The 23,639-nt window shown below is 46.9% G+C and overlaps 1 protein-coding gene across 1 annotated transcript; it reads right to left on the reverse strand.

The window, feature by feature from the left end:
* Positions 1-455: 455 nt before the first annotated feature.
* Positions 456-22,264, reverse strand: LOC116744184 (phosphoglycerate kinase 1-like). Its single transcript, XM_032613573.1, is given in 4 exon segments — positions 456-1,503; positions 1,506-1,961; positions 3,777-3,931; positions 22,116-22,264. Coding segments are annotated over 4 exon segments (1,263 nt in total). The 5' UTR covers positions 22,144-22,264; the 3' UTR covers positions 456-879.
* Positions 22,265-23,639: the final 1,375 nt, after the last annotated feature.

Here is a 23,639-nt window from a genome sequence, read left to right on the forward strand (position 1 = left end):
TATAACGAAAGATGTACAGGACTTGTTTGCTGAAGACAACAAAACACTGATGAAAGAAATTAAGGCAGATGTAAATAAATGGAAAAACATACCGCGTTCACAGCTTCGAAGACCCAACCCAGTAAAGATGTCAATTCTCCCTAAATTGATCTATAGGTTTAACACAATTTCTATCAAAACCCCAGCAAAATTTGTGTAGGTTTTGACACGATTATTATAAATATATGTGGAAAGGCAAAGGAATTAGAATAGCTGAAATAATTTTAGAAAAGAAGAATAAAGAGGAAGGAATCACTCTACCCAATTTTAAGATTTACTATGTAACTACAGTAATCAAGACAATGTGTATTATGGAGGAATAAATACCCAGACCAATAAAACAAAATAGATAAGCCAGAGATAAATCCACACCAGTACAGCCAACTGTTTTTTATTCCCCAATGAATATTTTTATTATTTGTTTAATAGATCACCAACTTCATCTCCCTCCCTACCAACAATTGGCATTTCATTTTGTTTCCATGCTGAGTGGTGAAACAATGACAAAGCTAACCAGAATAAGCTACTTCATAAAGAGAACTGAGCTAACACACCTCACTTTCTTTTCACAGGCATAATATAAATATACGCACTCTAGAATGCACAATGGTTTAGTCTCTAAGAAATTCAAATGGGAACTTGAACAATGTAGGCAAATCCAGGGTGCGGTAAAGGTGAGCTGAGATGCCGTACAACTGTTTAAGGGTTCCTGGCGCTGTATCTCTTGGCCACTAGCCAAATCTTGACATGGGGGAAGATATTAGCTAATGCCAAGTGGAGATGCAGGAAGCACTAAGTTGACTTAGGGGCTATGCACAGGAACCAAAAGGCAGGAAAGTACTAAACATTGCCGAGAGCATCCACCACCCCAGGAAGGACTTCACCCTCCAGGAGCTCTAAGCTGGCCCCACCTCCGGTGCTCACGTGGCTGACTTTATCCTCCGTGTTCCATTTGGCACAGCAAGTAGCAGTGTCTCCCCCACCTATGATGGTGATGCAGCCCCTGGAAGTGGCTTTCACCACCTCATGCATGAGGGCTTTGGTTCCTCGGGCAAAAGCTTCCCATTCAAACACGCCCACAGGTCCATTCCACACGGCCTGCTTAGCCCGAGCAACAGCCTCAGCATACTTTTTGCTGCTCTCAGGACCGCAGTCCAAGCCCATCCAGCCAGCAGGTATGCCAGAGGGCACAGTGGCTCGGCCAGTCTTGGCATTCTCATCAAACTTAACAGCAGTGACAAAGTCAACAGGCAAGGTAATCTGCACACCATTCTTCTCAGCTTCGGATATCAGGTCTTTGATGATCTTGGATCCCTCTTCGTCAAACAGAGAAGTGCCCATCTCCATGTTGTTGAGCACATTAAGGAAGGTAAAGGCCATTCCACCACCAATAATCATCTCGCTGACTTTGTCCAGCATATTATTGATCAGCTGGATCTTGTCTGCAACTTTAGCTCCGCCCCACTTTAGATGGCCAGGAAGGGTCGCTCTGGGCTCTCCAAGGCCTGGGCAAAGCAGTCCAGCTCCTTCTTCATCAAAATACCTCCAGCCTTCTCTGGCAGATTTACTCCCACCATGGAGCTGTGGGCTCGGTGAGCAGTGCCAAAAGCATCATTGACATAGACATCCTCTAGCTTGGAAGACGAAGCTTGGAAGGCCTCTACTTTGGCTGGCTCAGCTTTAACCTTGTTCCCAGAAGCATCTTTTCCCTTCCCTTCTTCCTCCACATGAAGGCAAAGGTTCTCCAGCAGGATGACAGAGCCAGCAGCTGTGTCAGCACAAGCTTTCTCCACTTCTGGGCCCACGCAGTCCTTCAAGAACAAAACATCCTTGCCCAGCAGAGATTTGAGTTCTACAGCAGCTGGTTGCCAGGAGTACTTGTCAGGCATGGGGACACCATCAGGCAGGCCCAGGTCAGCCAACTGATTTTTGGAAAAGGAGCAAAAGATACGCAATGGAGAAAGGATAGTTTTTTTAAAACAGAAAACGCTGGAACAATTCGATATTTATAGGCAAAAAAAAAGAACTTTGAAACAAACCTCACACCTTATACAAAATTAACTGAAAAATGACCATAGATTTAAATGTAAAATTATAAAACTTTTAGAAGAAAACATAGAAAACCTTCAAACCTAGAGAAAAATGAAGAGTTCTTAAATGTGACACTACAAGCACAGTCCATAAAAGAAAAAATTAAGTGGTACTTCATCAAAATTAAAATCCTTTTTTCTGTGAAAGACCCTGTAAAGAGGATGAAAAGACATGCTATAGACAAGTAGAAAATATTTGCAAACCGCACATGTGGCCAAGGGCTCATGTCTAGAACACCAAGAACTTTCAAAACTCAACACTAGCCAGGGGTTGGGGGAGGCGGGGGCTGGTGACTATAAACGTGTAGCACCAGGGATATCTTTGTGGTGACAGAACTCTTCTGTATCTTGACTGTGATGGTTGTTATGTGAATTTACACATGTGAAATGATTTTGTAGACTCATATGTAAAACAAAGGAAATCTGAACAAGATCTGTGCCTTTTACTAATGTCAGTTTCCTGGCTGTGGTGTTGTCCTGTAGTTATGTTAAGTATTACCACTGGGGGAAATTGGGTGATGGTACACACAACCTCTCTGTACTATTTTTTGCAACGTTCTTCGAGTCTGTAATTATTTTCAAATAAAAAGTCTTTAAAAATGGTTGCCTGGATGGTCCTGACTGGTTGATAATCCTCAGGATAACTGACTTTCCTCTCCCACTGTAGACAGCAGAACTTCACAGGGACGGACTGAGGCTTCTATCTCTTTGTGACTTCCAATACGCTGACCACAGATGCGTTCAGTATGTTTCTAAATGACGGCTGTCCTTGACCTCCTTTGGTTCCCTCCTCCTACTGGGATGTCTGCCCCCATGCCTTTACTTACAACTGCCTGAGGCTTCCATCAGCCACGCCCTGATGAGCCCCACTTGTTCCAGATTCTTCAGATCCCGCCAGTGACAGCGGGCTAGTCCAAATGAATATTCCATTCTGTACTATTCTACACCTTCCAAGGGAGGGAAGTTCTTTGAGGTGGGACCTCCTTCTGTCATGTGCACCCCTATATCTCCATCCCCTAGAATGGTGCCCAGAATAGCAGGGACTCAGAAAATATTTATGGACTGAGGAACTGACTCTCCATTAAACAAATACAAAAATGAAAAGAGCAGAAACAATCTTGCATGCCAAATTAAGGAGCAGGTCTACAGGTCTCTCCCCAGGAAGGAAGCAGCAACCTCCTTTACAGGCATGTGTCTTATTCAAGGCCACCTAACACACATTCAAGGGCCACCTTGTCTGCAGCAATTGCTCCCTCAGGATTCCTACAAATACTGCAAAGAAGGGGCACTGTGCAGTGCCCTCTGCTGAATTCTGTTCAAAAGCATCTACTGAACAATACTGCCTGCAACGGGGATTCAGAGGTGAGCAAAGCCTGCTTCCTGCCCTGAAGAAGTTCCTGGTACAGTTGGGCGAGACAGACAGGCAAACAGATCATTCCAGTAGGTGAGCCCAGGGTGCTAGGACAGTGCGCAGTGTGGAATCCCAATCTAGCCCAGGGGTGACAGGGAAGGTTCCCCAAGGCATAAGACAGATGGGGATATGGGCAGATAATCACCCCTGAGAGCACAGTCTCTGTCAGGCTCTGGGCTAAACACCTCGGTGAGCCCTCTACTACACCAAAAGGAAAGTTTATTCTTTCTACTCACCTGAATCTGGAGAACAAGTAGCATTAGGCAGCTAAGAGGAAGGGAAAGGGTGCTTCCAGGCCAAGACAGCATCACGAGAAAAGGCAGGGAGGTGTGCTCCACCATCCGGTGGGGCCCACCAGCACAAATCGCTTGTATCACTGGTGACAACTTGACTGTGATTAAGGAGGGAAAGGAACCAGAAGTAGTTGACAGGAGCCAGACTCTGGAAAGCTTCGTTTGCTGCTCCCACGAATGCCAATGGCCTTCAGACTGGGCTCTGTGGAAGCCTGGCAATCACGGGGCTAGGCCACGGTTGCTGCAAATGTTTGGTTCAAATTTCATTCAAATGTTTTTAGGAGAATGTTGTAGCAGATGCTGTTGGTGCCCTGTCCATACCTTGTGCTCCTTACCATTTCAGGGCACACCTGCACACTCTAAAGGGCCAGCTCTTGCATTTCTTTGACTGAGAGTCTTCTCTGACCACCAGGGTCCACTGTGCCCAGCTGCATGGCTGGTTGCCCACACCGCACAGCCCTCAAACAATGCAGTTGGTTATAAATTACCAGCTTCATTTCCCCACAGGAGAAATAATACTGGGCCACGTGCCCTGTGCTGGTTCCCAGAGTTCCCTGGTGGCATTACGCTCTGTTTGTTCATGGTGGAATTTACTCGATGATCTTCCCTTTATTGGCTGCCTTCCGTCCCCATTCTCATACCCCCAGCCCCTGCAGGAGTCTCCTGGGAGCTCTTCCCAGATACATAGCTTCATTTAAATCCTTGTGTCAAGGTCTGTTTCTAGGGTAGCCCAAATTAAGACACACTCCCACACACACACAGAATGTCCCTGGTAGGATTAAAAGAAACAGGTAACAGTGAAGAAAAATACTGGGGAGAACAATACTCGTTGAGGATGAGGTGGAGGGAGATTTATTTGTCACTAAATATCCTTCTTTTACCTTTTGGCTTTTGGACTCTGTCCATGGATTTTTCTTTTTTTAAAAAAAAGCTACCCAAAATATGTACTTTAAATCATTAAAAAATCAACTGTAATTTTATATCAACATAGTCACGAGTGCTTTATGTCAAATGCTAACATATCAGAGACCACAAATGCACTAATTCATGTCGCTGGGCAAATGCTCTTTGATACCGTAAGAACTGATCATTTCCTCTGATTTGGTTCATGATTTTGAATATTTAATAAAGGTGTCACTTATTAGAAAGACTGTAGCTCTTTATGGGTGATTTCTCAAAATCCAGGTCTGTATGCCCTCTTGCATCAATTTGTACAGATACATGACCATGGTAAACTGAACAACCAAATGCAGGCTGACAAAACCTAGGTGATCACATTCACTCCCTACTGCATAATGGTTAGCTGTGCAGTCAGGATAATACTGCATGAGCACCTATCTTAAATTTGAGCTACTTCTGATGTGAATTTTGCATTTAACATAAGCAATGAAAGCAGTTAGATATTGTTAATGATTCAATGTTCGACTCAACATTTTCTCCTACGCTGCATTCAAGATCTTGGATTTGTTTAATTAAGAGCATCCTGAGATGGTAAGGCAAGATGTGTAAAAATAAAACATAAAAATGTTGCTAGTTTTATTACTTATATCTTGAGCCAAACTTTCTCAACACTGGGCAACAGAAACAAATACAGGAATAAATTGGATGCTGAGGCTGATCTAAAACTGCAAATACACCATAATCAAAAAGTCTACAAATAATAAACGCTGGAGAGGGTGTGGAGAGAAGGGAACCCTCCTACACCGTTGGTGGGGATGTAAAGTGGTGCAGCCACTATGGAGACCAGTGTGGAGGTTCCTTAAAAAACTAGAAATAGAGTTGCCATATGATCTAGCAATCCTACTCCTGGGCATATATCCAGAAAAGATGAAAACTCTAACTTGAAAAGATACATGCACCTCATTGTTCATTGCAGCACTTTTTATAATAGCCAAGACATGGAAGCAACCTAAATGTCCATTGACAGACGAATGGATAAAGAAGATGTGGTACATGTATACAATGGAATATTACTCAGCCATAAAAAAGAATGAAATAATGCCACTTGCAGCAACATGGATGGACCTGGAGATTATCATACTAAATGAAGTAAGTCAGACAGAGAAAGACAAAGTATATGATATCACTTGTAGATGGAATCTAAGAAAATGATACAAATGAACTTATTTACAAAACAGAAATAGACTCACAGACACTGAAAACAAACTTATGGTTACCAAAGGGAAAAGGGTGGGGGAGGGATAAATTAGGAGTTTGGGATTAACAGATACATACTACTATAGATAAAACAAGGACCTACTGTATAGCATAGGGAACTATATTCAATACCTTGCAATAACCTATAATGGAAAAGAATCTGAAAGACTATATCTATATCTATCTATCTATCTATCTATCTATCTATCTATCTATATATGAATCACTTTGCTGTACACCTGAAACTAAACTAACATTGTAAATCACCTATACCAAAATAATTAATGAGTTAAAAAATAAAAACTGCAAGTGCATCCATGACCATAAATGTCAAATGTTTATGCTTTTGAAAATAGCCTCATTATTCAGAGTGGCTGGCTTTAGAGCAAGCAAATGTTAAAAACATTTGCCTGTAAAGTACATGTCTACCAATAAAATAACTTCCCATCTTTCTTCTACTGGTGTTCAATGCAATACTTTACTTGAAAGACAAGTTACATTTCCGGATGTTTGGACCTCTGATGTGGATAACAGCGACCAGTGGAGGCTCCTGGCTGGACCAGGGCTGTGGTCAGATGCGTGTGTTTCAGGCAGGCCACCCCAAAGGGAGAGGGGGTTTCAGGGAGTGAGCCTGCAGTCCTCCGCATCCTGGAAAAGCACCTGGGAGGTAGCGGGAAGTCAGGCTGGAGACTGATTTGGCACTGAAAGCTTGACAGAGGGTGGTGATGTCTCTGGTGTGGGTGCGACAGTCCAGGGAAAACGTATTGAATAAGAAGAGAAATAGTCAAGTGTAAGGCCTGAGAAGCAATGCCATGGCGCCATCGACCCGTCTCCCCACAGGCATAAGCACTGACTTCACAGCCAGACCAAAATCACCTCCTGGAGTAGGATTTTGGATTCAACCTCCTTGAATAAGGACGCCCTAAAATAAAACTGCATATATAGCAGCTGTGCTATAAATGCTTCTTGGTTGATTTATTGCAAAAGACAAAGGATTATATTACAACAAGAGTCCCATTCAAGGGCTTCCCTGGTGGCGCAGTGGTTGAGAGTCCGCCTGCCGATGCAGGGGACACAGGTTCGTGCCTCGATCCGGGAGGATCCCACGTGCCGCGGAGCAGCTGGGCCCGTGAGCCATCGCCGCTGAGCCTGCGCGTCCGGAGCCTGTGCTCCGCAACGGGAGAGACCACAACAGTGAGAGGCCCGCGTACCGCAAAAAAAAAAAAAAAAAAAAAGAGTCCCATTCAAACAAATTAATCAAAATTTCCATATCATATCCAAACTTGCTTAAATGTCTCTATCTAGACAAAGATAGCAATTGGCACTTTAAAGAAAAATTATTATGTTTTTTAATTGGGAAGGGTCTACATACACCAGCTACTTTTAAATGGGATCTTTTCTCATCAATGAATGAAAGAGAGAGAAAGAAGAGAGGGAGGGAGGGAGGGAGGAAGGAAGGAAGGAAGGAAGGAGGGAAGGGAGGGAGGGAGGGCATAGTTCGTATTTAACCAGGCCCCGCAGAAGCCACATCACACAGAGGAACGTAATGACTACTCCCCCAAACATCTTGGTTTCTTTCCCCACTGATAATAGTTCATAACTGGTCTCTGAATAATTCCTTTCTTCACTCTCCCTGCCTGCTCCACTCCTGTCCCCAGCCCCTTCCTGGTTTCCAAAGCAGAGCCTGGGCCTCCCTGGGTGGCGCTCACCAGCCAGCTTAAGAGAGTCCCCCAGCTCATCTCCCGGGACCCAGCCCCGTGCAGCTACTCCCTGAAGGGTCACAGTGCGGGGCCTGGAGGAGGACCCCAGCCTCCTTTCATGTCGAGTGTGTGCTTGCCCTCCTGGTTTCTTTTCCTGGATGGGGACAGAACCACAAAATCAGAGAAATGTCCTCTGCAGAGACGTGATTCCTGTCCTTCCCCTCCTAGGGGGGCTTCCCTTCCACCCTCACTGTCACGGTCATCCCTGCTGGCTGGACTCTGACCCACGTGGCCAGGCTGGGGACACGGAGGTCCCTCAGGTCCTCTCTCTGTCCCCATTGCTATCTGTGCAAACACTGGTTAAGATGGATGTCACGGGAAGCTTGGACCAGGAGAGAAGTCACAGAAGGGCAATGCTGTAGGGGAGGGAGAGAGGGAGGAGGGTGCTGCCTTGGGGTGAGTGGGGCCCTCCGGAGCCATCCCAAGCACAGGCCTTGGGTCCACAGCTCCACCATCGGGAAGTTAAGGAACCTAAGCTTCAGGGGCCCTCGCTTGCATTTCCAAAACCCTGTGCTTAATTCCATATTTGTAATTTCATATTTTTCCTTAAAGAAGGCATTCCCACATTATGAAGACTTCAAGGACTCCCAAACCAGAGCCAGCCCTTGCCACCAGCTGATTCTGAACCACTTTTCTCCTGCTGCCACCTGCCAGGATTGCTCTCCACACCTGGCCACTGCTAGTTTCCCAAATCACTACTTCCCCCACTCACTGGGTTCTAGGCACTGGTCTCCTGATTGCTTGAACACACCAGGCAGTGGCCAAGGCATCAGGGCCTTTGCACTGGCTGTTCCCCCTTCGCGGAATGTTTCCCAGCTCCCCTCCCAGGTGCTCACCTCCTTGGTGTTGACTCAGGTGGTACATTCTCTGTGGACCTCCCCGTGGAACCTGCTGCTCCCTTCCCCCTGCACTCACCCTCACCCTCTTTACCATGCTAATTTTCCACATCATTTGTCATCTGTTTACACACTTCAGAATCTAGTTATTTACTTTTTCTGTCCCCCCTACCCTCCCCACACTAGAACGGAAGTTCCATGAAGGAAGGGAAATTCAGTATTGGTTTTGTTCCTTGGTGAGTTCCTAGCACCTAGGACATAGTGCATAGCAGTCACTTGGTTATTATTTGTCTTATAAATGCATTAAGTTGCAGAGCCTGAGGCAAGGACCCTGCCTGCTGTAGTTGGGGGCTGGCTCTGGTCAAATGAGAGAAAGTTGTTTCTCAGAGGTGACTTGGCTTTATGGCCTGTCTGCTGCAGGAGGCATCGTCTGGCCCTGGACAGTGCTGCCACCTAAGAATGAGTGTTCCCCAGAAACGGTGAGGCTAGGATGGGGAGGGGCTGGAACGTGTGTGTCTCATCGGGGCTGGGAACCGGGGGACTTCCAGGAGTGTGTCCACTCCTACAAAAGTACAGCCAGTTACCAATATAGCAAAGTGCAAAGATGTTTATTCAGAGCTGGCGCTAATTTCCTGCCTTCGCACATCTGGCAGACACCTGCTGGCCTGACTGCGGGGGGTGCAGTGGTGGAGCTCCCAGGAATGAGGGCCTTGTGTCATTTTAACCCCCGCCCCAAGGACACGTCACTGAGTGGTATTTGATCCTGGCGCCGGGAAAAGGGTGTGTGTCTATGAGGTACAGGGAGTGGGTGACACCAAGATGTCCACAGAGCCCATGATCCCCAGTCAGCTAGTCAGGACACCCTCCCCCTTGTCATGCAGACCATGCTGATGACACGATCTGGGCTGTATATAGCAGTTTAGGGTTGCCAAAGCTTTTGTCATAGCCTCTTTCATTTCGTGGTCATCCAAACCTGGAAGAAAGACAGACCAGGAAACACCGTCTTGTTTTCCACAGGAAGAACGTGCAGCTGAGTCGTTAAGGTGTGCAGGGGTCACAGAGCCAGCACACATCAAGACCAGACAGGCTGCACCCTGTCCTGTGTGCTCAGCGACAGGGGCCTCTGACACTCTGGGTTTAACACTGGTGGCAACTATTTCCCAAAATCTCCAAGCCACCTGAGTGCAGAGACTTATCCCTGAGGCTGCATGAGGGGTGAGTCACTCCACAGGCAGAAGAGCGACACTGGCCTCTCAGCACCCAGAGCACACCCGCCAGCTATTCTCTAATCTCTAATGGGCCACAGTGATTACCAAAAAGGAACAAAAACAAAACCACTGCTTCTTTTTTAAAAATGGTCATCAACTGAGAGTCAGTAAAAATTGAAGAGGCAATCATGGGGTGGGGGGCGTAATTTCATGATCAGGAGGAGCGTGGCTGTGATGGCAGGAGCACTGGCAGCTGTTTTCTCTTCTGCACTTGCCAGGGGTCAGACCTGGCGCTACGTGCTTGACACGTATCTCATTTACGCCTCCCAACTGCTCCACGACTGGGTAATATTGTTATTACCATTTAACAGATAGGGACACTGAGGCCTATCTGTTAAATGGTAAGAGGTGCATTCCGTGCTTAAAGCCTTACAAGTATTAAGTGGTGGAGCCCAGACTCAAATTTTGAGTCTGTGGCAAAGCCTGTGTTCTCAAAGTCTACATCGTATGCATTGTATGGGCCCTCCGTGCAAAAGTCTTCTAGCAGCTGCATGGGCTCCCACACTTCTGAAGTCACCCACAGATGAGAGCGGTCTCAGACTGCATCCTGTCTCTTCTCTCAATTCATTCTGTCTGTCTGTCTCTGTCTCTATGTCTCACTCTGTCTCTGTCTGTCTCTGTCTTTCTCCTCCCCTCCCCTCTCCCCACTCTTCCCCCTCTTATCTCAGGGCCTTCTCTTACCTTCTCTTTCTTGGGCTGACTGGGAAAAATCAAAATTCTCTCTCCTGATCATGCAGAATAATCCATTCATTCAACAGATGGCTTGGGGTGACTGTTTTGTGCCAGGCCCTGTTCTAGACACTGGGCACATGGCAGTGAACAAAACTGATGTGAATCCCTGACTTAATGACGTGATCGTGCTTGTGGAGAGATGGACAGAAAACACATATGTGAGGGCAAGTCAGGCAGGTGCTGCTGAGGGGGAAATAAGGCAAGGGGAGGTGGAAGGTCGGGATGGGGCCATACTTTGAGATGCAGGGACGAGGGGAGGCCTCCCTGAAGACAGGGCATCTGGGCCAAGGTCAGAGTCCAGTGAGGGGGGAGTCATGTGACTGACAAACATCCCCAGTGACGGGAATGAGCTTGGCATTGTCACCAGATTTAGCAAAAAAAGAAAAGAGAAAGAAAGCAAAGGTTGGACACTCTGTTAAATTTGAATTTCAGATAAGCAAGAAGTAACTTAACTTGGGACATACTTATACTAAAAAATCATTTGTTGTTTATCTGAGACTGAAATGTCACTGGGAAACCTGTATTTTATCTGGCAACCCTAGCCTTGGATGTTTAAGGAGCAGCAAGAGACCAGTGTGGCCAGAGTGGAGGCAGCAAGGCGAGGATGGAGGAAGGTGACGGAGGGGGAAACTGGCAGAGGGGAGGGTGGTTGAAATTTCATACCCAGAGAAGCCATCTAGATATGCTTCCAGATTTTCCAGTGCAATCTTCTCCCGGCAGTTCATGAGAAAAACGTGTGCTAAGAGCTGTGAAAGAGGAGATGGGAGAGAACGCGTCGCAGGGGGAATTAATCTAGCCTGGGTCATAAAGACGCTTATGTCTGCAGCACCAGTTCTCCAAAGAAGGTGAAACCCTGGGAAACCCCCAGCATCAACGTGATGTTGGTCTTTTACCCAGCACAGAAGCTGGATCCCGAGCAGACTAACTGAAGGGGACGGCATAGGGTGTGAGCCGGGAGCCCAGAGGTGAAGTCGTAGAAGGTCTGGGGCCTCCACCCCTCCCCTCATGATGGGTGGGGAGGTGGAATTGCAGGTCAGCCAGGCCTCCTGGGCCCCTGGTGACTGTGAGCAGCCAGGAGTCGAGCACTTGCCGTGGGCGGGAGCAGCTGATTTGGGTATCTGAGCTGGGAGGAAACCTTTGGGACTGAGCTGAGCCGTAAGTATTAAGGCTGAAAAACAGAAAACACCCTTTGAGGTTAACATGTAAATAACCCAAGGGGCCTCATCCTGGCTGACTCCGGGATGTAGAGAGCAGCCAGATAGATCAGAGTAGATATTTCAGGGAAATTCCACTGTAAACCCAAATACCTACTTCACAGATAACCTTGAGAATTAAATGAGGTGATGGATGTAAAGCACCGGGCTTGGTACCTATGACATTAAATATTCGATGTCCCTTCTCCTTTCTAACAAAAGGAGTTACCTCCCTTCCCAAGTCCTGGGACCTGCGTGGACCTTGAGGGCCTCACAAAAATAAAAAACAATGAAACTAATGTTGGATCCTGGGCAGCCTTGAAGCTCAGCACCACATCTGGATCTCTTCCCTTTCCTGTAAACAATCCTCATGTGACCCCATGAGATTAAAGAGCATGGCATATAGCAGCTGCCTAATACATTTTGCTCAGTGAATAGCATGGAAATAAATGGCCTCCTTCTTAAGGTTCTCCTGTAGTTGGATTTCTCACATTCAAACCATCAGAAGAGGAAGCAGAGCCGCCTGAGTGGGGCTATTAGAGAATTAAGAGCAAGCTGTCCCCTCCCTTCCCAGTTCAGGGACATTGCTTCATTGCCCTGGTGAAAAACAGGCCAGGGAAGACACGGGGGCGGCACCACAGTTGCCTTATAAGGACATTCACCAAGCCTGCCAGGTGTGTCATCCCGAAGTCCAAGGGGAGGCCGATGACAGCCCCGGTGAGCCAAGGCTGGGTGAGTGAAGCAGCCTCAGAAAGCCACACGGGTGGCAAGTGAGAGTTTTCTCACTTCCCTCCCCCCTTACATGTTTCCATATGTTTTAAATTATTATCTCATTTACCTTGGCAATTGAGGAAAGGATTTCCGAGTTAAAAAAAAAAAAAAGGTTCTCATAAGCTATCACTTCAGTAGTGAAGGAAAGTCTCTCTCTACTTTTCTGGGAGGCGTGGGGAACAGGGGGGTGGCAATGAAATAAAGAAAATGAAGGTCTGGGGAGAGATCCCCTTGAGAATTAACACACAGCAGCACCTCCAAGACAAGACAATATCCACAGTGACAGAGAGCCTCACCACAAGGGCGGCCACAGGGAGACCCAAGCTCCTCCTGTGGTCTCCCAGCAAAGACCAGCCAGCGATGGGTGGTCTCGGAGAAAAGTGGGGCTTTTGAAATATACTAAGGGGAACGAAGGAGCAGTAGGCCTGACCAGAGGTGGCATACAATCGTAGTTAAGAGATTGGATTTTGAAATCATACAGATCTTGACTTTGCCACTTCAGCTGGGTGAACTTGAGCAAGTTCATTCTAAGTCTTACTTGCCCCTTGTGAAGTATCTGTTCATTTAACAAACATCTACAAAGCATTCCAATGCTTTACATTAACTCCTCGAATTTTCATAAACAGCCTGTGAAGTTGACCCTATTATTATCCCCATTTTACTGATGAGGAAAGTAACCTGCCCAAGGTCACACAGCCAGTCATTGGCAGAACCAGAATTTGACCCCAGATAGTTGGGCTCCTGGGCCTGTGCCCTACAGCCCTAAGCTCTGCTGCTGAGAGTTTATCCAGCACCTGGGGTCGGGGAGCGGGGAGTTCTAGAGGATTCAGTGGACCTGGTAATGTAAGAGCTCTCACCACAGTGCCCTGCGCATGGGAGATGCCCAGTGAATATGACCTATTATTACCCCCCACCCCGTTAATCTCCCCGTTAAGTAGTGGGAGATTACCCAGAGCAGACTCTGAGAGGAAGATTCTAAGGGCAGCGGTTTAGTAAGACCGGCCCTGGAAGAAACTGATAGGAGAGTGAGGGAAACAGGCCACGGAAAGGGAAGGACCCAAGGTTGTGAGATTTCAGGCGGAGTCTCACAAGGGAGAGACTTGTGAGTTTGTCCCCATCAAGGCAAGGAGCTGGACCTCATGCTCACAAACTCTGTCAGCCCTTGGCTAAGGGGGGCCCTGAGGAAATGGAAACTCCCAGGCACCTCTGGGCTCTGCACCTGTGGGCAAAGCAGTGTAGTTACCAGGTGGCAGTCTTCCAAAGAGAGTGGCTGGTGTGGGACCATTAGAAGAAAAGCAGCCCCCCACCCACCACTGCAGTTGGTCCCTAGGTTGGAACTGATATTCATCATCTCCTTCCTCTACCATTCTTTCTAGATTCCCCCCACTCTCCACCAGCACTTCTACTGGTCTAGGTGGCTTGTTTGCTGAAATGGACAGACTTTTATCCCTGAAGAGTCTGAACCCTTGGTTACCATGCTCTTATCAGTTTGTAGTTGCAATAATTGCCCACCTACAGCTAAAACTGGGCACCAAGATATGGTCCCAATAAATCCTCTAATTTCCAAACCTATTCCTTCCTGTCCCCACGATGCAGCAGCAAGCCTAACTCCTCATGACAATCAGGGCCATCTGCTCTGCCATGATGGGTATATGCATTGTTCTCATTTCTGTAACCATGGTGATTCCATTTCACGGGCCCACTGTGCTGGCACTGGGAAGGCTGAGAGCAGGTCACGTCATCCTGTCCAGCTGATTGTCGAGTCCCTGATTCTGTAGTAGATTCTCTCTGGTGGGCATTCATAGATGATGTAACAACCCCTACACTTTGGGCCCCCTCTGTACGCTCTTCTCCCATATCACCTCATCTCCAATCTTCCAGTATTGCTCCATCCAAACCCCTGACCCACCAGCCGAACCGCTTGCCACAGCTCAGGACTCACAGCATAGTCTTAGCTAAAGCCATTTCTCTCTCTTCACAAACTGGAAGACTAAAACAGTGCCTGCAGCTCTGCCCATGGGGGAGGATTTTCTCCTGCCCTCCTATTCTTTTCAGAGTCCCCTGAGTGGAGCTGTAATGCAGAACAGCCTGTTTTCAGCTCACACCAACAGACCCAGTCAATCCCTCCATGAGTTAGGCCTGGATTTTCTTTTCTTCCTTTGCCAACTGGTCATAGGAAACCCCTGGCCATCGGCATGAGCTTAGAGAGAGGCATCAATGCAACATAAGCAGGTGATACGTGAGACTGTTCAACGTGGTCAGTTAGTGTTCTCATGCCCTCTGGACCTGCCCAGGCCCACTCCTAGCTGCACCATGATCACTTTAAGATGAATTATGCTGGGCTTCTCCAGCCTTATGACTTGGTGGGAATGACAGCCCTCAGTCCATGATAGGTAGCTCTGGATGCACATGTATTTGATGACTTCTGGCAAGATGCTCAGTCTCTTCCCAGGTTCAGTAGCCTGCCAAGAGCTTCCATTCAAAAAGTGCATAATTTCGTGCAACAGATAGCATGTCCTTGCTCCATAGCCTAGAGATCTGCACTGCAACTCCCCCAATGCAACTTGTCAGAGACACCACAATGTGCTCTCATTTATCACAAGATTCCTCCAGCACTATGGGATTTTCCAGTTCACATTACCCAAGTGGCAGGACAGCTTATACTACAGCCTGGACCTGCTGCAGAGCCCCCTCTTGCTCTGAGACCCAATCAAAATTGCCAGGGCTTCCCTGGTGGCGCAGTGGTTGAGAGTTCACCTGCCGATGCCGGGGACACGGGTTCGTGCCCTGGTCCGGGAAGATCCCACATGCCGCGGGGTGGCTGCGCCCATGAGCCATGGCCACTGAGCCTGTGCGTCCGGAGCCTGTGCTCCGCAACGGGAGAAGCCACAACAGTGAGAGGCCCACGTACAGCAAAAAAAAAAAAAAAAAAAAAAATGGCCAGCAACGTGAGTCCTCTGATAAATGGGATGGAGCAGTTGTCCCAAGTGCAATACATATTGCCTCCAGCACCTGAAGGACTTCCAAAGAGCTGTGCTTCTTTCATGGTTGTATGAGGTGCAGACGCATTCACTGGTCCTTTACCTTGGAGAGAATGTTGTTCAGCATAGTCTAGAACACTGGAGCCTAAAACCTTTACCAATAAGGCTGGCCCCTGGAATCTCTGTAGGGTTTATTTCCAACATTCTAGAACACATGTATCCTCCCAGCGCATCCAGAGATGCCACTTTCAGTTTACCAAGTCCAATCAACATAAAGACATCAACATGGTGGACCAAAGGGCAAAGCACTTACAGTTTCCTAAGAAGGAAAAAGGACGAAGTTCCAGGAGCCATTGTTAGATGAGCATGTCATCAACACCAAGGAAAAGTGTAAACTTGTATTAGTTAACGTTTTGTGATTAGGTAGAAAAGAAATTAGTGACCAGTAGGAACCGGCCAGTGTTCTCTAAGACCAAGTCAGGCCAAGAGCGCGTGGGGAAGAGCAAAATAAAAACCAGAAATCAGTTCACTTTGTCTTGGTAATGAGTAAATAAAATAAAATGATGATTGAGAGTATAGGTAGAAGAGAGAAAACAAATGGACAAAATGTTTATTATTTGCTGATTTCATATACCCACACAATTCTTAACCACTGATAGTTGGAAATTAAATGTAATTTGTTCCCCTTTACTGGTGCAGGAATGGACTGTGAAAATGTTATCTTGTGTTTCTTAGGAGTTAGTGAAAGCTGGGGTCAAAAACGCGGGACAAATTCCACATGATGCGAGGCTCTGCCACCAGGGGCTAATCCACCAAGCCAAGATGCCTCATGATAAAAAATTATCCCATATGGCAACGTGTTCCCCAAATGCCAGCAGAGATAAATCTCTCATATTGCTCTTTCAATCAAGAAAAGCTTTCCCCCTAACTGGCATTACCTATGGTTTTTGCTGTTTCAAGAATAATATACCACACTGCTCATTGTAAAATCTTCAAAATATGAAATAGAGTGTGGAAGGCACTAAAAAGTCTAACCTGATCCAGTGATAATTACTGTTAATGGCTTAATAATACTCTTTTACTATTCTCTTTCTGAATGAAAGAATGAAAGGAAGGGTGGATGGGTAGATGGATAAAACGCTTTATAACCTGCCTCTTTCACTTGATATATTGCGTGCATTTTTCCTTGTAGAAACACATATCTAGAGATTTGCTTCTCTTCTGACAAGTGCATAATATTCCATTATATGGCTGTACCGTGATTTATTTAACCATATCACTATGATAAAAGCTTGACTTATTTGCATTTTTAACTATTCTGTTATTAATGTTGCAATTACTATTCTTTCACATAAACTTGGTACCCTTATCTGATTATTCCTAGAGGACAGAGTCCTGGGATTGTTGGGTCAAAGATCGTGTAAATTCTAAATTTTGAATTATTATTGCTTAATTGCCCTCAGGAAGGGTTCTACAAATTTACACTCCTGCCAACAGTGCAAGTCCCTGTTTTCCCCACCTCCTGCAAACAGTAGCTTTCACTGCATACATGGAGATTAAGCCTCTGCCATACGTTTCACGGCCATTGGTATTGTTTCTTTTGTAAATTCTTTTGTAAATTGTCTATCATCTTTGGTCAACTTTTCTCTTAGGGAATTTGTCTTTTTATTATTGATTCATAAGTGCAAAATACTCATTAGGAACATAATCCTTTGTAATATGGGGAGATATTTTGATGAAATAAATATTCCTGGCTGATGGGGAAAGACATAATATTGTGATTTAATAATTGGCCGTTCATATACCGAGACCCTCCTCTGCTCCATGCATAGAAGGTATGCACTGTACAGGAGGCACACAGAAGATGCAGACAGATGCATCTTCCCCAAACTCGGGCTGCTGACTTTCTAAAGTAAGAGCTAAACCAAGTGATAAATAAATACATAGATGCCACATAGTATGAAATGTCATAAGAGAGTTACAGGCAAGGTTCACTGAGGGCCTAACAGGCTCTGGTCTGGAAGAGCAGTCAAGGCTCCAGCTTTCTTCCCCGGTTATCCTGGTTATCTTCTGTCATTGTCTTAGGCTACTTGTATTTTTCTTTTCTTTTTTTCTTGGTTTCAGCAAAGCATCTTTTAACGGAAGTATAGCTGATTTACAATGTTGTTAGTTTCAGGTATACAGCAAAAGTGATTCAGTTACGTCCATATGTATAGATTCTTTTTCAGATTCTTTTCTCCTATAGGTTATTTTCTCACTGATTTGTAAGCAGGTTACTCTGATGTGCTATCTTTAGAAACAGCATCTTGGACTCTGCTGGGATGTTCTGAATTCAGAAATACGGTAGAGTGCGGGTGTTGGGAGAGATGGTAATTTCCATTTAACAAGTTCACCTCGTCCATCTCCTGTTCCTGTCAGAGAATGCCCAGGCCTGGAGGGAGGTCCCCGTGAGAGCGAAGACTCAGATCACGGGAGTGATACTTGGGAATGGCGCTTTACACTGAACGAGTTTAGGCTGAATCCCCAAAGCAACTGGCAGGCTTCGAGGAGCTTTAAGGAGGGGAGTTACACCTCCTATTTGTGCTGTGGAAGCACTTTAGCTGCTGTGTGTAGGGTGGGTTCAAGGGGAGCAAACTGGAAGGCAGGCGGACCCCTGAGAGAGCTGCTATAGGACGGAGATGCAGGGCCTGAACTGAGGTTCACGCAAGGAGTGGAAAGACGTGGAGGGAACTGGTGACTCTTTGCACATGGAGGATGGGGAGGGTGAGTGATGGTGCCATTCACTGAGTTAGAAGGCGGATGGGGAGAAGCAAGTTTGGCAGGAATTTAGTTGAGAAGAGGTACCTGTGGGACTCGGAATGACGACACCCAGGAGGCAGCCACATTCGTGAGTCCAGAGCCTACGGCCAGCTCCCAGTTGGAACTCTAAGGCTGGGATTAACAGATACACACTACCGTATATAAAATAGATAACTAACAAGGACCTACTGTATAGCCCAGGGAACTCTACTCAATATTTTATAATAACCTATAAGGGAAAAGAATCTGAAAAAGAATATATAATACATATATAGATACTGTGCTATACACCTGAAACACAACATTATAAATCAACTATACTTCAATAAAAATATAAAAATTTTAAAGTAAAAAGTACAGTTGTGAGCTATCAGCCTGCCACTAAACACTGAAATCTTGGAAAGGTATTATCCCTTGCAGTAGCAGAATGAACAGCAAAGCTGGCACAGAACCATAGGGAAGAAAACCAACAGAGGAAGAGACACAGTGGGAGACCAAGAATCCTGGGATAGATGCCGCCTCTCCACAGGCTCTGCGATGCCACAGTATGAGTCAGCACTAACCTAAGATTCGTTCTTCAGCCCAAGCTCAACATTTTAAAATACTGTCTCCAGTGTTTCCATTCCCCGGTGTCATGGCCCCAACCCAGTCAAACTGTGTTTCTCACAACTAGTTCTTTATGGTTGAAGCAACCAGCCTCAGGGTGTGTGGTGTCTCTGTCACCAGGTTCATCCACTGACTTTTGCACAATCTCAACTAGCCCTCTATTTCTGGGGCTCTGCCTGCTCACCATGCATCCTCTTCATCCCACGCATAGCCCTGTGGAGAACTATTTCAACATAAGGAAGCATGTTATGTGGCGGAGGAAAAAACCCTCCCTCTAAGTGTGGATGCTTTTGCTGAAATGAGGCACGTCCACCAGCTGCACAGGGCTCCCGGCTGAGGGTGGGGCACATAGGGCCGACTGGGAGCCAGACTTGTCTGCCAGGAAAGTGTTTCTGACCCTTGCCTAACAGAGAAGTAATTTTTAGCAGTGGTTAAGGAGAATTTGCTCTTCCTTTAAGATGATCCATTTTTCCACTAGGCAAGACTCGTTCAGCTGCTCTCCCAGAGTCCTTCCTTACACCCTGGTCTGAATCACACTTTGGAAAGTTAATTATCTACCATCTTGTATCATCAGTTGTGTCCCCAAATATAAGTTCCCCGAGGAGGCCAGAGGCCATGATATTACTTCTCGTGGAGTCGCCAGGTGCCCAGGGCTGGCCGGCATCTGTGGGAGGCCTCCATGAAGGGCAGTGAATCAGGGGATGTGAACACTGGGGCCCATAGGCCTGCTCCTCATAAGCAGGGAAACTGAAACCCACAGAGGTTCAGCAGTGTGCCCACATAGCCAGAGGAGCAGAACCAGGACTGCTGAGCAAGGAAGCGAGGTGAAGCAGGGCAGTGACTGCTCAGGAGCACGGCCCTGGCCAGGCCTCCTGCACTTATTAGCTGTGTGAGCGGGAGCCAGTTACCCGCCTCTGTCTCCTCTTCCACAAAACAGAGACAGCAGGAGAGCTCAGGGCTGGTATGAAGACTGAATGGGCAGATCCAGGGAAAGCAAAGAAAACCATCTCAGTTCAGTGAAGTATTTGGGACTTCTAAGTATTTAATACAAGTTTGCTGAATAACGACATTTTCAATCTAACTCTGCCCACAGTGCAGTTGGGAGCTGGGGCTTCTTGTTCCCCAAGCACAGGGCTGTTCCCTCTGGAGACAGAGGCCCACGAGGCTCTGGGCACTGTCCAGGCTGCACTGAAACTGAAGCATCTATTATCAGGGCAGTGACCTACAGCCAGGCCCCACAGCCGGGAGTGGAAGTGTGACGTCACGCAACCAGAGGCAGAATGGAGATGGAGTCTGCACTGCACCGTGAAGGAAGCAGCATGAGTTCCACAAGAACCACGCTGGGTGCCGGGTGGTGGGAGAGGAGGGACAGGTTGCCTCACTCCCCAGAGTCCCTCCTACTCCTTGGACCCATGCTGTGTTCTCTTGTAATAGGGAAGAACAGATCTGACTCCATATGGATCTGTTTCTTTTACTTTAACCTCTGTGTTCCATTGCTTTTGCTACAAGTAAAGCATGCTGCCTATAGCCTGAAGTATACAGGATGGCCCATTCTCAAGGCTCTGACCTTTAAAGGTGTAACACTTTTCCATTCATATAGAGATAAAAAGTTGCAGAACAGAGAATAACATTTGATTTGCTTGAGGTTTACAAGAACATTGTGACATGACCTACCGGGGCAGCTGCAAGAACAAAGGATTTCCACACCAAGAAGTTTGCAGCAAACAATCACACCCCTTCCCCTTTTAGTATAAAAGAAGCCTGAATTCTAACTCGGGCAAGATGGTTCTTTGGGACACTAGTCAGTCCACCATCTCCTCGGTCTGCTGGCTTTCCGAATAAAGTCACTATTCCTTGTCCCAACAACTTGATTTACTGGCCTCTCCTGCAACAAGCAGTATGGGCTTAGACTCAGTAACACTCTCAGTTACACCTCTCTGCTGAGTTTTAATCCCCATGATCTGTTTATGCCACCCCTGTGTGTTCTTGTCCTCACGTCCCAGCCCATCATGACAGGCTCCTCCTATTTCCAGAACTTCAGCCACTGGCACATCCTTTTCCCCTTCAATCATCATTGCTGCCGTCATCATACAGGCTTTGTACCTATCTGTTTGGTTGTTTATTCGTTGGTTGGTTTTAGAGTATGATTCGTTAGCATAGAGTTCAAAAACTAGCAAACTAGACCATATCTGCTAAGGCATGTATATTTAGGTGACAGTACTACAAAGAGCACCCGTACTACCCAAGGCACTGTTCTAAGCACTACACATATATTAACTCATATGTAATCTTTTAAACAACCTCATTAGCTTGCATCCTCTCATGATCCTTACGTCACAGATGAAGAAAGTGAGCACAGAGAGATAAAGTATTCGGCCCGAGGATGCGCAGCAAGTGAGGAGAGGAACCAAGAAGTGAATGAACACCTTCTGTCTCCAGAATCCATGTTCTTACCTCTGTACTATGCTGCCTTGTAAAAACAAAACAAAACAAACACACACAAAACATGGGAACGATTGTTCTAGAAGTCAGCATAGTAATTACCTTCGGGGGAGGCAAGGCATAGAAATCAGAAAGGGATGAAGGGGAGATGGTAGTGGTCCCCTCATGTCCTAGGTGGTGGTTACATAGGATTCACTTTGCAATTACTTGTTGAGCTGCAGGTGTCTCTTACGCAACATATACTACTGAGGGCTGGAGGGAGGAGCACAGTAAGCCGTGAAGTTGTGGTTTCTGCTTAACGTGGGTGGAAAGCAAGAGGCTACACCTCAGGGTTTGACTTCTCAGCCTGTTCCTCCCCACAGTGCAGTGGGGTCCCCGGCTTCATGTTGTCGGCTCTGTGGCACTGAAGAAGCCGGAGTGCCTGAGGGGCTCACATTATTGGAATAACCGCTATCCTGGGCTCCCTCATCCCTGGGGCCTGGACCTGAGGGACCTCCAAACTTCCTGGGAAGTCTTCCAGAATAATCCACCAGGAAGGCCAGAGCAAGGTACAGCCCAAGGCAGAGTGGGCCAGAGCCATGGTGGGTCCGGAGGGAAAGGGCAGGGCCCTCGGTTCTCCACACTCTCATCCTGCCTGACTGTGACCTCCCAGGCCTTGACCCTCTTCTCCACACCATCTGAGACCCCCAGAACACAGCACCCCTCAGACCTCAGCTTCTATCACTCTCCTCACTTACTCTTCACTGGCTGGTGACAAAGAGCCATTGTCCACTGCTGCCCAGAACGAGGCTCCAGCTCTTTCGTGGGATTTTCAAGTAGTGAGGCACGGCACTTAGGAGTCCAACCCTAATCCGGTCTGAAGTATGTGGGACCCTGCCAAGTTACAGTGTTCTTCTCATGGCCCCTCGATTCTCGCAGGGGGATGCCCACGGTGTCACTCCTCCCGGGAGTAATGCCTTGTGGTTTTGGAGAGAGTCTGTGTCTGCAATTCTTCTCCATTCTGGCACTGGTATGCTGACGATGACACCAGAATTCCCCTTCTACTCCCTAATCATCCTTCAAAGTCCACCTTGCTTCCTGGCTCCCCCTCAGGGGTTCATCCCTGAGAAATCGGCAAGGTCAGCAGAGTCCCCTCCCCTCACCCCGCACTCTGCTCACTCCCTCTGGGTCAGTGCGCGCACTCCCAGCTCAGCGGCTCTCACACAGCCCTGTCTCCTGACTGCTTAACACTCTTTCCTCTGCTAATACTCAGTAAAGGCTTTACGGCCAGTTTGCAATATGGCAGACACAATGTCAAACTCTTCTGTAAATTCTCTCATCTAATCCCCATTTAAACACAGCTCCTGGCACATGGAAGGGGGTCCATAAATATTTCTTGGCTGGAGGCATCCTCACGAAAGTCTTTTGTGGGAGGTACTATTAATCTCTCCATTTCATAGATGAGAAAATTAAGGCTTAGAGATGGTAAATAACCAGTCCAAGGTCACAATGACTAGTGTCAGAGCTGGGATTCCAAGGGCTTGTTTATTCCCAGGCCTTATATACTCAGCCCGTTGATCTTCTGCAGTTTATTCTTTCATTTAACAAATATTTCAGTTTTTACTATGCACCGGGAACCAGTCCAGGTTCAGGGATGCAGCAGAAAATAAAAGAGAAGATTTCTGCCTTACGGAGTTTACATTCAGATGAGGGACACAGACATTAAATATGATAAATAAGTAACATTTATAGTATGATTAATAGTGGTAAGAGCTGGGGGAAAAAATAAAGAAGGGAAGGAAAGAGTGGGGTGTCATTTTAGATGGAGTGAGCAGGAAGTCTTCACAGAGAAGGGGTAGTTGAGTACAGACCTGAAGGAGGTGAGGGAGATAGCTCCTCAGAAATCCAAGGGAAGAGTACCAGGTGCAAAGGCCCTGAGGCAAGGAGGATTCCTGGTGAGTCCCAGGAACAGCTCAGCGTGGCTAAAGCAGAGTCACTGAGGGAGAGGGCAGTGGAGCTCAGAGTAGCAGGGTCAGGTCGCATAGGACCTTAGGCCACTGTACAGAGTGGAGTGAGTGCCGTGGAATTCACTGGAAGACTGTGAGGGGAGGCATGCCACGTTCTGATGTGCTTTTAATGATTGAGACTTTAGAAAAAGCAAGGCAGATGCATCAGCAAAAAAACTAGCTAGAAGGCTGCAGCGATCATCCAGACAGGATATTATAGTGGTTAGACTAGGAGGAAGTAGCAGAGGTGGCAGGAGACGGTTGATTCGGGATGCA

The sequence above is a fragment of the Phocoena sinus genome, chromosome 1 (genome assembly GCF_008692025.1).
Source record: "Phocoena sinus isolate mPhoSin1 chromosome 1, mPhoSin1.pri, whole genome shotgun sequence".
NCBI lineage: Eukaryota > Metazoa > Chordata > Mammalia > Artiodactyla > Phocoenidae > Phocoena > Phocoena sinus.